This window comes from Mobula birostris, chromosome 1 (assembly GCF_030028105.1).
Source record: "Mobula birostris isolate sMobBir1 chromosome 1, sMobBir1.hap1, whole genome shotgun sequence".
NCBI lineage: Eukaryota > Metazoa > Chordata > Chondrichthyes > Myliobatiformes > Myliobatidae > Mobula > Mobula birostris.
The window spans coordinates 185,777,471-185,791,720 of NC_092370.1; the positions used below are offsets into that span (position 1 = coordinate 185,777,471).

General features: G+C 36.8%; 1 protein-coding gene across 2 annotated transcripts in view; it reads left to right on the top strand.

Annotated features, from left to right (window-relative positions):
* The window catches only part of arhgap5 (Rho GTPase activating protein 5), a 63,606-nt gene extending 50,100 nt beyond the window's left edge, over positions 1–13,506 (top strand). For both annotated transcript variants that reach the window (XM_072267297.1, XM_072267304.1), the window contains exons 5-7: positions 2,641–2,772; positions 3,314–3,419; positions 8,137–13,506. In XM_072267297.1, coding sequence (XP_072123398.1) covers positions 2,641–2,772; positions 3,314–3,419; positions 8,137–8,449 — 551 coding nt within the window. In that variant the 3' untranslated portion in view covers positions 8,450–13,506. The remainder of the gene's footprint in view (positions 1–2,640; positions 2,773–3,313; positions 3,420–8,136) is intronic.
* Positions 13,507–14,250: the final 744 nt, after the last annotated feature.

Consider the following 14,250-nt stretch of genomic DNA (forward strand, 5'->3'; position numbering starts at 1 on the left):
AAATATGACAGAGGTGAAGATGAGGGTCTTGAAATGTGAATGAAATGGAAGGATATGGACATTGTATAGGCAAAAGAGATTAGTTTATTTGAGCATTTCATCACTAATTAAATTAATTTGGCTTAAAAATGGTGCTGGCGCAACATGGTGACGTTTGCAGGCAGCAAACAAAACCACTAACTATTCTGTTAATTACACTTTTTCTGAACAATAATCAATGCAATCTGCAGCCTGTAATTTTCCTTTGGAAGTTGTGCTTTTCAGCCGTCTGTATGACTTGGCGTTTTTGCGGTATCCTGAAGGATTCAGCAAATTGGACTTTTGATGATGCAGGTACGGCTGTGGTGGCCATTGTTGGAGCGAATTTCGAGTTAGATCGAAGCAGCGGGTCCCAGGTCTGAGAGCAAAAAATGAGCTGATGTTTGGCTAGTTTAAATATCGAGCCAGATTAAAAAGGTTAAGGCCGATGGTGAAGGACATACCATTGTTCAGCTCGCTCCGTGAGGTTTACTTCTGAGTGCTGTACTGACTCTGCAGCTGTGGCCTGTAGCCTTCAAGTTCCTCGATCTGCTCACTCACATCAGCGCTTTATTGACTATAGCTGTGGTCTGCAGCCATCGCTCCCAGACCTGCTGCAATGATGAACTAATTCGGGAACTCTGGTTCATGGTCTGCGTCTTACTTGTTTACTTTTTTATTGTGTGCATGATTTGTTCTTTTTCGCACATTAGATGTTTGACAGTCTTTGTTATCTGGTGTTTTTTAATGGCTTCTATTGTGTTTCTTTGTTTTGTGGCTGCCAGTAAGAAGACAAATCTCAATGTTATATATAGTATACATTACTAGTAAATGTACTTTGAACAACATTGTGTTTTGAAGGGCATCTTTCTGTGCTGTACTATTTTATGTGCTAGTGTTTAAACAGATTATGCTTAATTTATGCTGCTTGCATCATCTTTCTAACCATTTTCATGGTTGTTGGGTTGAATTTTACATAATTAGGAATATAATATAAATTATTTTTTAAAAATCTTATGAAAATATTTTGCATGTGTGAATTATCAAATTATAACTAAACTTTTTAATATCTTAAATTCAACGATAGAATTATTTCAGAAACAATATGCTTAAATAGTTGATAATTCTATAGACCACGTGACAAAAAATTAGGTGTTAATCCGGCAGTTGGTTCATTATTTATAGAAATTGCCACAATTTTAATTAAATCAAAGTTAAGTGGGTAGATTTACTTACTGAGCAGTGAAGACAAATTTAGTCACAGGAAATCAGTTACATCACTATTGTGATTTGCATAAAATGTGCACAAATGCACACAATTTCAATGGCCACTGTACAGTAGTCAGTCTGCATGATGTAATTGGAGCAATATTTGTCAGAGCTGGAAGCCTTTCAGAGATGTGAGTATAAGCATTAATTCTAGGAGGTACATCTTACATTTGTCATGCCTGTAAACATCAGTACAATTTCATTCCAGCAAGATTGTAATTATGTACTTGAATACCACAACACGCACCATGGTAACGTAGCGGTTAGTGCGACGCTATTACAGGTCGTGCGTCGGAGTTTGAGTTCAGTTCTGGTGTCCTCATTAGGAATTTTGTGCATCCTTCCTGTGAGTGCATGGGTTTCCTCTGGGTACTCTGCTTTCCTCCCACAGCCCAAGAGGTACCTGTTAGTAGGTTAATTGGTCATTATAAATTTTCCTGTGATTAGACTCATGTTAAATAGGTGGGGTGTTGGGTGGTGTGGCACATTGGGCCAGAAGTGCCTGTTCCACAATGTATCTCTAAATAAAAATAAACAAATTCTGTACATCTGAAACAATAGTCAAGTTCATTTCAGATTATATCCCTTGTATCAATCCCTACCCATTATTCTGTTATCAAACACAAAACTTTATTTCTCTGTGTATTTTCCCTGGGAAACAAATCTCTCCTAACTATTACATAAATTTGTACCGTCAAAATCCAAAGAAATTAGCTCAGTGGTTTTGTGTTTATGGGGTTGTTATCCACTTTGGGTTTGCATTGTTGCTTGGTGATAAAATTTTAATTTTATTTTCTCTCACTTGACATGGTAACTGATTTTAAATGAGCATAGTTTGAGGATAGTGTAATATTTCAAGTGTTTAAATGGGGTTATGCTGAAATTATAACCTTGGGTTTTCCATTTACTACATTTTTCAATTAATCCGCAAAATTATACCATCTTTGGTACCGTGGTTCCTATTAAATCCATTATTTTAATCTCAGTTTAGATCATTTATTTGAGGAACTGACATAAGACTTTTGAAAACCTATATTGATTTTGATTCTTGTAGCATTGTTATTTGCTTTGCTGATCTCCATCAGTGAGGATTGCTTTTTTGCATATTTCACTTCAATTGCTTACAGATGATGTTGCTTATATCGTAAATCAGATGCTCAGAAAATGAGAATTTACTTTTACCTTAATACTAATTCACTGAAGAACTTTATTATATCTTTATTTTAAAGTTAAAGTAAATAGCTTGATGTACAAGTTGCACTTTAATGTGAAATTGTCATTACTAATGCCATATATAATAGCATTGTGTAATAACATGAGCCACTTTTTCCCCTTGTTTTCTCTGCCATTTAGATCACAATATTGACCTTGTAGCAATGGATGTGACTGTTAATGCTGTGGCAGGAGCCCTTAAAGCTTTCTTTTCTGATTTGCCTGAACCACTAATTCCTTATAATTTGCATTCAGAGCTGTTGGAAGCAGCCAGTAAGTAAAATAATAGTTTTTATTCTTTTAAGCAAATGAAGTTGACTGAAAAATTCAACTGTTGTTCACTGAAAGTTTCACATTTTAGTCATTGTATATAAGTAGCAAGGGTTTTCCTTTGCCTTGGCAAATCATCCTCTGCGTACAGGGCATCTTTTCTGGCATGTAAATTGCTTGATTCCAGTTCCAGCATTATCACCTTTAGGCAGGAAAGAAGGTTAGAATGCACCTCACAAGGTGCAGGATCGGGTAGAAATTGACATGACGCATATGTCTGTCCCCAGATTTATTACTCCTAGAATTTGTTTTCTCTTATTGAGACTCTGCATGTAAATTGTCTTGATGCATGAGGAATATATTGATGGAATAAAAATGTTGCTAGGCAAGAGTTGTATAGTTGATTGCTTATCTACTCTTTGCCCAAAAATTGAAAGCACCAATAAAATTTTATATTAGAATTGACTGATTGGATATTTATTATATTTGCTGAAGAAGTTAGTACATGGTGAAGGTGTAAAAAGATTTTTTTTTAATCTTGCAGGACTGGTTGATTTGTCAGAAAAACTGAACGGTTTTAAGGAGTTATTGAAAAAATTTCCTGCAGTAAATTATGGGGTTTTCAAGTATATCATTGCCCATCTCAACAGGTAGGTTAAAAGTCTACTTGAATAGTAATCATTGAAGTTAGTTTTGTAGTGTAGATGTCAGAATCAACATGCAACACTTATAAGGATTTAACTTGACTCTGTTAGAGAAGTAAAATATGTCCTTATCGTGGGAGCATGATAAGAATTGCAACTGTATAAGACCTTAAGATATGGGAACAGAGTTAGGCCATTTGGCCCATTGGGTCTGCTCCACCATTTCATTGTGGCTGATCCATTTTTCCCCTCAGCCTCAAACTCCTGCATTCTCTCCCCTCGTACCCTTTCATGTCCTGACCAATCAAGAATCTAGCAGCCTCTGCCGTAAATATACATAAAGACTTGGCCTCCAAAGCTGCCTATGGCAATGAATTCCACAGATTCACCACTCTGGCTCAAAAAATTTCTTATCTCCATTCTAAAATGATGCCCCTCTATTTTAAGTCTATGTTCTCTGGTCTTAGACACTCTCATTGAAATATAGAAACATAGAAAACCTACAGCACAAATACAGGCCCTTCGGCCCACAAAGTTGTGCCGAACATGTTCCTACTTTAGAAATTACTCGGGCTACCCATAGCCCTCTATTTTTCTAAGCTCCATGTACCTATCCAAAAGTCTCTTAAAAGACCCTATCGAATCCGCCTCCACCACCGTTGCCGGCAGTCCATTCCACACACTCACCACTCTGCGTGAAAAAACTTACCCCGACATCTCTTCTGTACCTACTCCCAAGCACCTTAAATCTGTGCCCTCTTGTGGCAACTATTTCAGCCCTGGGAAAAAGCTTCTGACCATCCACACGATCACCATAGGAAATATTCACAAAGATGCAGCAAAATTTCTTTTTGAGTGTTGACTCTCAATTTGCATAATGGTGAATGGAGTAATTATTTTGCTCTAATTGCTTGTCAACAATTTGATTGGAAAACCTTTATTATTCATCTTAATAAGACCATAAAATGTAGCAGACATGCCATTCGGCCCATTGAGTTTTCTCCACCATTCCATCATGGCTGCTTTATTTTCCTTCTCAACCCCATTGTCCTTCCTTATCCCTGTAACTTTGACACTCTTACTACTCAAGAACCTTTCAACCTCCACTTTGAATATACCCGATGACTTGACCTCCACATTCGTGGCAAAGAATTCCACAGATTCATCACTCTCTGGCAAAAGAAAATTCCTCCTCATTTCTATTCTACATGTATGTTTTATATTCTGAGGCTGTGCCCTCTGCTCCTAGACACCCCCCCCCCAACTATTGGAAATATCCTCTCAATGTCCACTATCTAGGCTTTTCAATATTCGATAGGTTTCAGTAAGATCTCTATCCCCCTGCCCCCCCACCGTTCTTCTAAACTCAATAATATAACAAGGATACAGTTCCACAGTGTTCTGGATGAATCTTTTGAACCCAATTCCGTTCTTGACATGTTTGTGTTTTCCTGATGATTAGTTGACTTATGTGCCTGAATTAGGAAGTTGGAAGGAAATATTTAGAGGTATTGTTTTTCCGGTATGTAGTGGAGAATGCATAGTCCAAACATTCTCAGGCACTTTACTCCAAAGTGGTGTTCTTATTCCCTCCCTACCGATCTCTCTCCTGGCACTTGTGCCTGCCACTGTGATGCACCTGCCTCTATACCTCCCCCCTCACCACATTCAAGGCCCAATACAGTTTTTCCAGGTGAGGCAGTGCATGCAAGTCATTGCATCTGGTTCACCCTCCTCTACATTGTTGAAACCTAATGCAGATTAGGGGGAACTACTCTTTCACCCTTTCTTTTCCTGGCATCTGTTCCCTTCCTTTCCAATCCAGATGAAGGATCTAGGTCCAAAATGTTGACTGTTAATTTCCCTCCATAAATGTTGCTTGCTAGGACCTGCTGAGATCCTCCCACTCCATTGCTCAGCCATGTTACTCAGTAATAAGAAACCACCGGTTGGAAAATAGTAATGGTTTTCTAATTGTATTGTAATTAGAACTTGTTTACTGCATTTCTCTGACCCCACCGACATCATCAAATAACTGATAAAGAACTGTATGCTTTCCCCACTATGTAAACTACTTATGCATATCCCATTGTTGTTTAAGTTCTTACTTAAAGTCCATATTTTCACAACAACAATATTTTCTAAATAAGTAACACTAAAACTTGGTGGTAAATGACCCTTTTGCTGCTGGGGTAAAAGTGAATGGTCTGTGCAGCCAAAATTAATTGGCATCTATCTTTTGCTTATGTATACACGTGCACGGTCTATAAAACATCTGGAATATCCTTTCTTCATTATGAATTACCAAGTAGCATTGAGTTGCTGTAGCAACAGTAAAGAATTTTCAGTTGCATGCAAGACCTGGAACTCTCTTGAGACACATTGCCTTGGTGTAAAGAGGCAACATGGAAGATGGGAAAGGATTGATCAAGTTTCGGTTCCACCCTTTGTCCAGCAATCTGTATTGTAGTTGTTGCATATTTATAATACTCACTAATTAGGCATTGCAAGGTTTGAACTTATGGATATCTGCAAATATTTAAAATGCAATTAATGGATTTTTTTTGTAAATAACAAATATTGATATAAGCATTTGTATGAATGTGAACCAGAAAAACCTAACTCATCTCATTGCATTGAGTGTCTGGCAACAGGTTAGTTATATCATCTTGCATAAATTTTAAAGAGGAATTGACCCTAATAATTTGTATCCAAGCAGAATTTTGAAATATGCTATTATTCCATTGCAAGGGGAACCACGCTTTAACCTTGGGTGCCAACGGGGGACAGTGAGTTACAGCTAATGGCCTAATTCACTTATTTGGCATGCTGACATTATACTTTCACAGTTGGAAAAACTGGTTTTATTTATGAATTAGGGAAATGTGTGTCTGTCTAATAGTTCTTAGGCTGTGAACCAGGATGTGAGTAGGGCCTAATACCTGAAATAGCAGGTATTTTTGTTGAATCACATTTCTTTCACCCTTGACTGAATCATTTGTAGTGCAGATGATTCAGTGCTGTAAAACATGCACAAAACTTCTTGACCATTTTCCCCCAAATCCAAAATGCAGTAATTGTTTTGGCTCCTAATACTAAATGGATGGAAACTTCAAAAGGAGGGTATTTCTTAAACTTAATAAGGCATGATTCATTCTATGCTTCACTCAATCCTTAGAAAATATATTATCCCCAATCTGTCAAGTATTTAACAAATTGCCATTAGTACCTTTTTTTGTGGTTTTAATTCCCACCAAAGAGAAAAGCTGCACAAGAATCTTATACTTAATCTTCAATGAACCAATGTTACATGCAGTTTTAACTGAAGACTTGGATAATTACAAAATGCAGAGATGACTGCTCTAAACAAGTAGGTTGTAGCTTTAGAAAGTGAATTAATTTTTTAACAACGAAGTGATGGAAACAGATTTGTTCCGGTACTGAAAATGAAAAGGTTTTGAATAATTTTGTTGCTCAGATAGATCCAAGTAGTGTGGTATCAAAACCCAAAAGAATCCAGAGCAATGTTAAAAACGCAGTAAAAGGCAGGTACAATGTGTACGCACTTGGCTTGATTATGACGTTAAATTCAGCTTTCTGGAAAAATTGGCTTTAGATAATAATGGTATAGAACAGCAGATTTGAGGGTTCCAATGATACCTTACAGCTCCAAGTAGAAATGAAGGCTGGATACAAACGTTATCCTACTTGCTTTTGTCCAGAACGTCTTCAAACTGGCTTCACCATAAGTGCAGTGGGAATGCTCATGAACTGAATTTCCACTGCAAGTCCAGCATGATAGAGAGGATGTTTCCTGTATTGGGTGAGTCTAGGATCAGAGGGCACAGTCTCAGAATAGAGGATACTCCTTTAGAACAGAGGGACTTCTTTAGCCAGAAGATGGTGAATCTGTGGAAGTCATTGCCACAAAAGGCCGTGGAAGCCAAGTCATTGGGCATATTTAAAGCATTGATTGAAAGTTCTTGATCAGTAGGGGTATCGAGGGTTACTAGGAGAGGGCAGGAGAAAAGGGTTGAGAGGGATATTAAATCAGTCATTATGGATTGGTGGAACAGACTTGATAGGCTGAATGGCCTAATTCTACTTCTGTGTCTTATGGATACTAGTGGTAATGGGACACCACATGCTGGAGCTACTTCAATATTTACATATACTTTACATTGTAAGTGGATCTATCTGGACAAGCTTCTGTTGTTCCATGTTTCATTTGGCAACATGGGTGCTAAATATGTACCTGTTCACCTTAGTGTTTTCAAAATTTTGTTTTATTCTCCACATCCAATATTTTTGAATAATATCCCTGCTATAGCTTCTATAATTACTAGCTCTGATCTGCATAAAAGGACTTAAACAAGTGTTACAGAATAGTATTTGTTTCTGTTGGCCTGTACAATTACTGGATTTAGTTATACAGTTGAGTTTTTAAAAAAATGCCTTTAATATGAAATTTTCTGGATCCTTTCTAAAATACCAAGGTTAATTGAAATTAAGCACAATGCTTAGAAAATTACTTACTAATGTTGAATGTTTAAAACTATTACAATGGTAAATATGAATACTGTTGGAAACCTAAGTTTATTGTTGAGACACGAGACTGCAGATATTGGAATCTAGAGAACAAACAACCTGCTGGAAGAACTCAGGTTGAAGTATTAGTTATCTATTTAATCTGACTTGTTCTTGTGCATTTGTTGTGTTGCAGAGTTAGTCAACAGAGCAAAACAAATCGGATGGTGGCAGATAATCTAGCCATTTGTTTTTGGCCTACGTTCTTGAGACCAGATGCTCTTACCAATGCTGCAGTCAATCAATCTGCAATTGAGACATTTATTCAACAATGCCAGTTCCTCTTTTACAATGGGGATATTGTAGAGACATTCAACCCTCCTGGGGCACCTTGTACAGGTCAGTTGGTAGAACCGTTGTTACCACTGCCATCGTTGCCACCACCGCCACAGCCAACACCTCAGTCGTTCCCATCGGAGATGCAAACAGATCAACTTAATGTTATATGAGCAAAATAGGAACTGACGTTATTACTATAAGACATTGTTACCAAACCGGGTATTTTAAGTCCAGTTTCAAACATGTGGAAAACCTCAAAAGGTTATGCATTTGCAAGCTATAATAGCAGCGTTGCTTTAAGATCAGTCCAGCATTCCTCACTTTCCAAAGGAAACAAATTTAAGTGTGCATATTAATGGGATTTCTAAAATTACTGTCGACAAAACAAACTGGCTGCAATAAATACATTCCACTTGCTGCATGAAAGAAAAGCAATCTTGAGAATTTATGTGGATTCTGTAGTGGTTGTTTCCTTCACAAACTTTTTGACAGTTGTGAATAAGAGTTTATGTATACACTAAATTGTATAAAATGAAGTCAAATATATTTCTCAGCCAACAATGTTAAAAAAAAACTCATCTGTTTGACTGGATTTGACTTTTTATTTGTGCTGTTTTGAAAGTCATTGTGTTTGTGTCCTTGACAAATTTGTGTGGGTGGGTAGATGGAAATACTGTCATTATAGCAGCCTCCCAACATTTGCACTGCTTCTGAAAATGTAGTTTTAAGAAAAATTGCCAGGTGCTGTGTAAAAGACATGATGTCTACTGCACCTTATGTTTACTGGTAATAGAGCTGTGGTAGTTCTTTGTTATGGGAAGAATCCACTTATTTTAATGACCAACAGCACAAAGATCAGTTCAAGAGAAAACAGAAACTGAGCGTAAAATTACTGCAGTTTTATCTTATGTCTTATTACATTTGTTTCATTTAAAGGATAAAATGTAAACGTTTTATAGTATCCTTAATTGTTGGAAAGTAATGCATGTGTTTAATTCCTGGTTGGTCTTGTACCTTATCCTACACATTTTTAGAAATACATTTCCTCTTTGGGATGGAGCGGAAGAATATCTGGTGTACATAAAAGTCATTTTTCATAAGAGATTGTAAATCTTTCCATAATTTTCAATTATACAGCTTTCACATGTTGTGTTTGCAATAAAGATGGTGTATTAAATAGCTTTAAGTATGACTTTTTCTGTTAACTCATTTTAATGTGACCCTAGCAAGTAACCTGTCAAATATTGCTAACATAGCAATAAATATTTTCGGTATTGCCAATTACACACAACAGTTTTATAATTTTGTCAAACTTGTATTCATATTACTACTTGTGGTACCTTCTACTAAAACTTAATTAGATTTGTTTATAGTTCTTTTTGTGCAAACTACATATGTGGAGCAATATCTTATTTTAAAAGCACCATTTTCTTTTGAATCGGTACCTATTTGATGTAAAATGATTCTGCTTTTAGAAAATGTTTTGTTTATTTCATTGTGTTGTAAGTTTTCATAAAATCTTACTGTAAAATAAATTGGTGAGCTGAATGATGTGAACATGGGGAAGCTGGCTGTTTGAAGAGCATCAATTCTACTTCAGTTCATTAACTGTCAAACATTGCAGATAATTTCCTTTCAGAAAATTATTAATCAGTTGGTACACATTCTGCTGCTAGTGTTTGTTTTGTGTAGGGTTGGGTGCTAGTTAACTATGAAAATAACTCAATTGCTCTGTGTTGTTATTTGCTCAGTGGAACTGGTTTGAAAACTCTTAAGATTTTGACATCATCTGCAATGTATTATAGTAAATAAATCATTTGAGAAGCAAATCTTAAGAGTTTGTGATCCATTTTCCTTAATTGTTTTCTAACATTGGCAACCAGGTCTTTATTTCAACTCATTGCAATGTTTAAGTAATACCAGTTCCTGGATTGCTGACAACAATGTTAATTGTCAATTCAAACAATGGAAACATCCTTTTTATTTTTGTCTGAAGTGGTATGTCTGTTACTTAAAAATACGCTATCATGTTAAATCAGTACTCATTGTTGCATCAATTTACTAATTTGGAAGAGATTGAATCCTGTTTTTTTTTTAATTGTAGCGGGATAAGTGAAAATAAAGAGCCAAAATTTAGCTTCATTTGAATGCTTTGTTTTAGAATCAAAGCTTACCATGAAATAATAAAGAATTTTTGATTCTATGAACATGGTAAGTTTAGTGCCTTTTGGATAGATTCAATTGAATGATATAGTAGACAGTAACAGTTAGTGATATCTCTTCACAGATTGATTAAACATGTGACAGCAAATTATAACCATAAGACATAGGAGCAGAATTAGGCTATTTGGCACTTTGAGTCTGTTCCGCCATTCAATCATGGCTGAACCTTTTTTTCTTCTCCTCAGCCCCACTCCCCAGCCTTCTGCCAGTAACCTTTGATGCCGTGTCTAATCAAGAACCCATCAAGCTCTGCCTTAAATACATCCAACGACCTGGCCTCCACAGCTGCCTGTAGTAACAAATTCCACAAATTCATCACCCTTTGGCTAAAAAAATTTTTCCACATCATTGTTTTAAATGGGCACCTCTCTATCCTGAGGCGGTGCCCTTTTGTCCTAAACTCCATCATGGGAAATATACTTTCCACATCTACTTTGTCTAGGCCTATCAACACTCGAAAGGTTTCAATAAGATCCTTCCCCCCCCGCCCCCCCATCCTTCTAAATTCCAGCAAGTACAGGCCCAGAGCCATCAAACGTTCCTCATATGAAAACCCTTTCATTTCCAGAATCATCCTTGTGAACCTCCTGTGAACCCTGTCTAATGCCAGTGCATCTTTTCTTAGACTGTTCACAATACACAGGGTGAGGACTCACCAGTGCCTTATCATCACATCCTTGCTCTTATATTCTAGAACTGTTGAAATGAATACTAATGTTGCATTTGCCTTCCTCACCACTGACTCAACCTGCAAGTTAACCTTTAGGATGTTCTGCAGAAGGACTCCCAAGTCACTTTGCATCTCAGATTTTTGAATTTTCTCCCCGTTTAGAAAATAGTCTGCACGTTTATTTCTTCTACCAAAGTACATGACCACGCAGTTTCCAACATTGTATTTCATTAGCCACTTTATTACCCATTCTCCTAATCTAAGTCCTTATGCGGCCTACCTGTTTCCTCAACACCACCTGCCCCCCTGCAATCTTCGTATCATCTGCAATACATAGCAACAAAGTAGTCTATTTCATCATCTAAATCATTGATATATAGCATAAAAAGAAGTGGTCCCAACACTGACCCTTGCAGAGCACCACAAGTTAGTGGCAACCAACCAGAAAAGGATCCTTTTATTCCCACTCACTGCTTCCTACTAATCAGCCAATGCTCTAGCCATGCCAGCAACTTTGCTGTAATACCATGGGCTCTTAACTTTGTAAGCAGCCTCATGTGAGGCACCTTGTCAAAAGCCTTCTTAAGTCCAAATATACACCACTGCATCCTCCTTATCTATCCTACTTGGAACCTCTTCAAATAATTACAACAGGTTTGACAGGCAAGATATTCCCTTAAGGAAACCATGCTGACTTGTCCTGTGTCACCAAGTACTCCATAACCTCATCCTTAACAATCGACTCCAACATCTTCCCAACCACTGAGGTCAGGCTAACTGGTCTATAATTTCCTATATGCTGCCTTCCTCCTTTCTTAAAGAGTTGAGTAATATTTGCAATTTTCTAGTCCTCTGGCACCATGCCAAAGTCCAGGGATTTTTGAAAGAACATTACTAATGCCTCCTTAATCTCTACCGTTACCTCTTTCAGAACCCTAGGGTGCAGTTCATCTGGTCAGGGTGACTTATGTACCCTTAGGTCTTTCAACTTTTTGAGTACTTGCTCCCTTGTAATAGTAACTGCATCCACTGCTCTTCCCTCAGCCTTCAACACCTGGCATGCTGCTAGTGTTGTCCACAGTGAAGACTGATGCAAAATACTCATTTAGTTTATCTGCCATTTACTTGTCCCCCGTTACTATTTCTCTGGCCTCATTTTCTAGTGGGCCTATACCTACACTCATCTCTCATTTTTTACATACTTGAAGAAGCTTTTACTATCCACTTCAATATTGTTTGCTAACTTGCTTTCACATTTCATCTTTTCCCTTCTAATTATTATTTTAGTTGCTCTCTAGTTTTTTTAAAAGCTTCCCAATCCTCTATCTTCCCACTAATTTTTGCTTTGTTGTATGCTCTTTCTCAGATTAGCTTTGACTTCCCATGTCAGCCATGGTTGTACTATTTTGCTGTTTGAGTATTTCTTTATTTTTGGAATACATCTATCCTGCACCTTCCTCATTTTCCCCAGAAACTCTCACCATTGCTGCTCTGCTGTCATCCCTGTCAGCATCTTCCAATTTAGTTTGCCCAAATTCATTGACAAATACGGTGAACAGTTAAAGGTCCTTTGTTCAGATGGTATTTATTCAGTTGGAATATATTTTTTCCAGAAATTGAGTTTGTACTTAAGGAATAAACATAGTCTCACATATTTGCCATTCTGGTAAAACATTGATTCAGAAAAAATGTGTGATCCGCATTTTCTGCTAGAAAACCATTCATGCTGATTGCCTTATGCTGGGAAATGACACTGAATGCCACATGGCAAGTTAGTATGTGGTAGAAAAATGTAGTTAGGAAATAGAGAAAAATGCGGGTCAGTTTCCAAAAATCCCTTTTCTAAGTGTAGCATACACAATAGTATTTTTTTTTTCTCCACTACAATCATTCTCAGAAGTTCATGCACTTGAAACTTAATGCAACTACTTACCGTGTCTTGATATGTTACCGCATTTATTCTTTTGACTTTTCTGTTGTTTTCTGTCTTTCTCTATTAAAGTTAACAGACCCAATTCTATTACTATTGGAATTTTTGAATGGACAAAGTAACATGGCATTCAGAATAAACATTCACTACTTTTGTAAATTTAAAATGGAAAATTGTTGTGCCTGTGTGCTTATTTGATCAAATCCTTTGAATTTTAATGATCTTTTTCCTTGATTGCTTTAAAAGCTGTGTATTTTTCATAAGTTGTCTTTAATTCATTTTGAGATCTGGTATCACAAAAAGGATCACGGGAAAAGGGTATCAGCTGTAAAGGGGAATTTTATATTAAAAATGTTTGTGTAGAGTTATACTCTGCAACAGATCAGACAGCGCTTTCATATTGTAAATTCAAAGTAAACAAAAATAAAGCCCATTTGAATCTGAAAAGAACCAAATATATTTAAGTTTTGTAATTTCATGCATGGTCAAAGTTTTCAGCAAATATAAAAACAAGTTTTTACAATTAGTTTGAATATTTTTCAGATTCTAATCTCATGTATGAATTCTTTATTATCCAAAAATGTTTTAAAAAATCAGTGAAGGCTGAGAAGTCTTGAATTCCTGTTTGTCTTTGATAAGTATCTTTTAATGTGATTGGTTACTTCACCTAATTTTTTTCTGTGCACAAGAAATCACCTCTGGCTAATTCTTGCCACAGGGTGGTATCTCCATCAAACACCTTGCTAAAATTTTGTAGGCAGTTTTATTTTGTGATCTGTTGCTTAAAAAAAAAAACATTCTTTGCAAAACCTAATCCTTTTGATGGCATCAGGTGAGCTCAAACATGGTAAATGGTGCATTTAGCAGCAGTGAAGGAAATTGAATAAATGTTGGAAAGCTGAGGGACACAAATGAGGGAAATGTCTTATTAGGATTAGGCTAAAGAATGGTTTATTGACTCAAGTAATAGCTACCCAATGTAAATTGGGGACAACTTTGTCAACCAACTCTGTTCCTTGGCAGTCAACCATTTTCATTTCTGACATTATTCCCATTCCGACATGTTGGTCCATGGCCTCCTTGTCTTGGTGGATGTGCGATACCTCATATTCCTTCTAGGTAGCCTCCAACCTGATGGTATGAACATC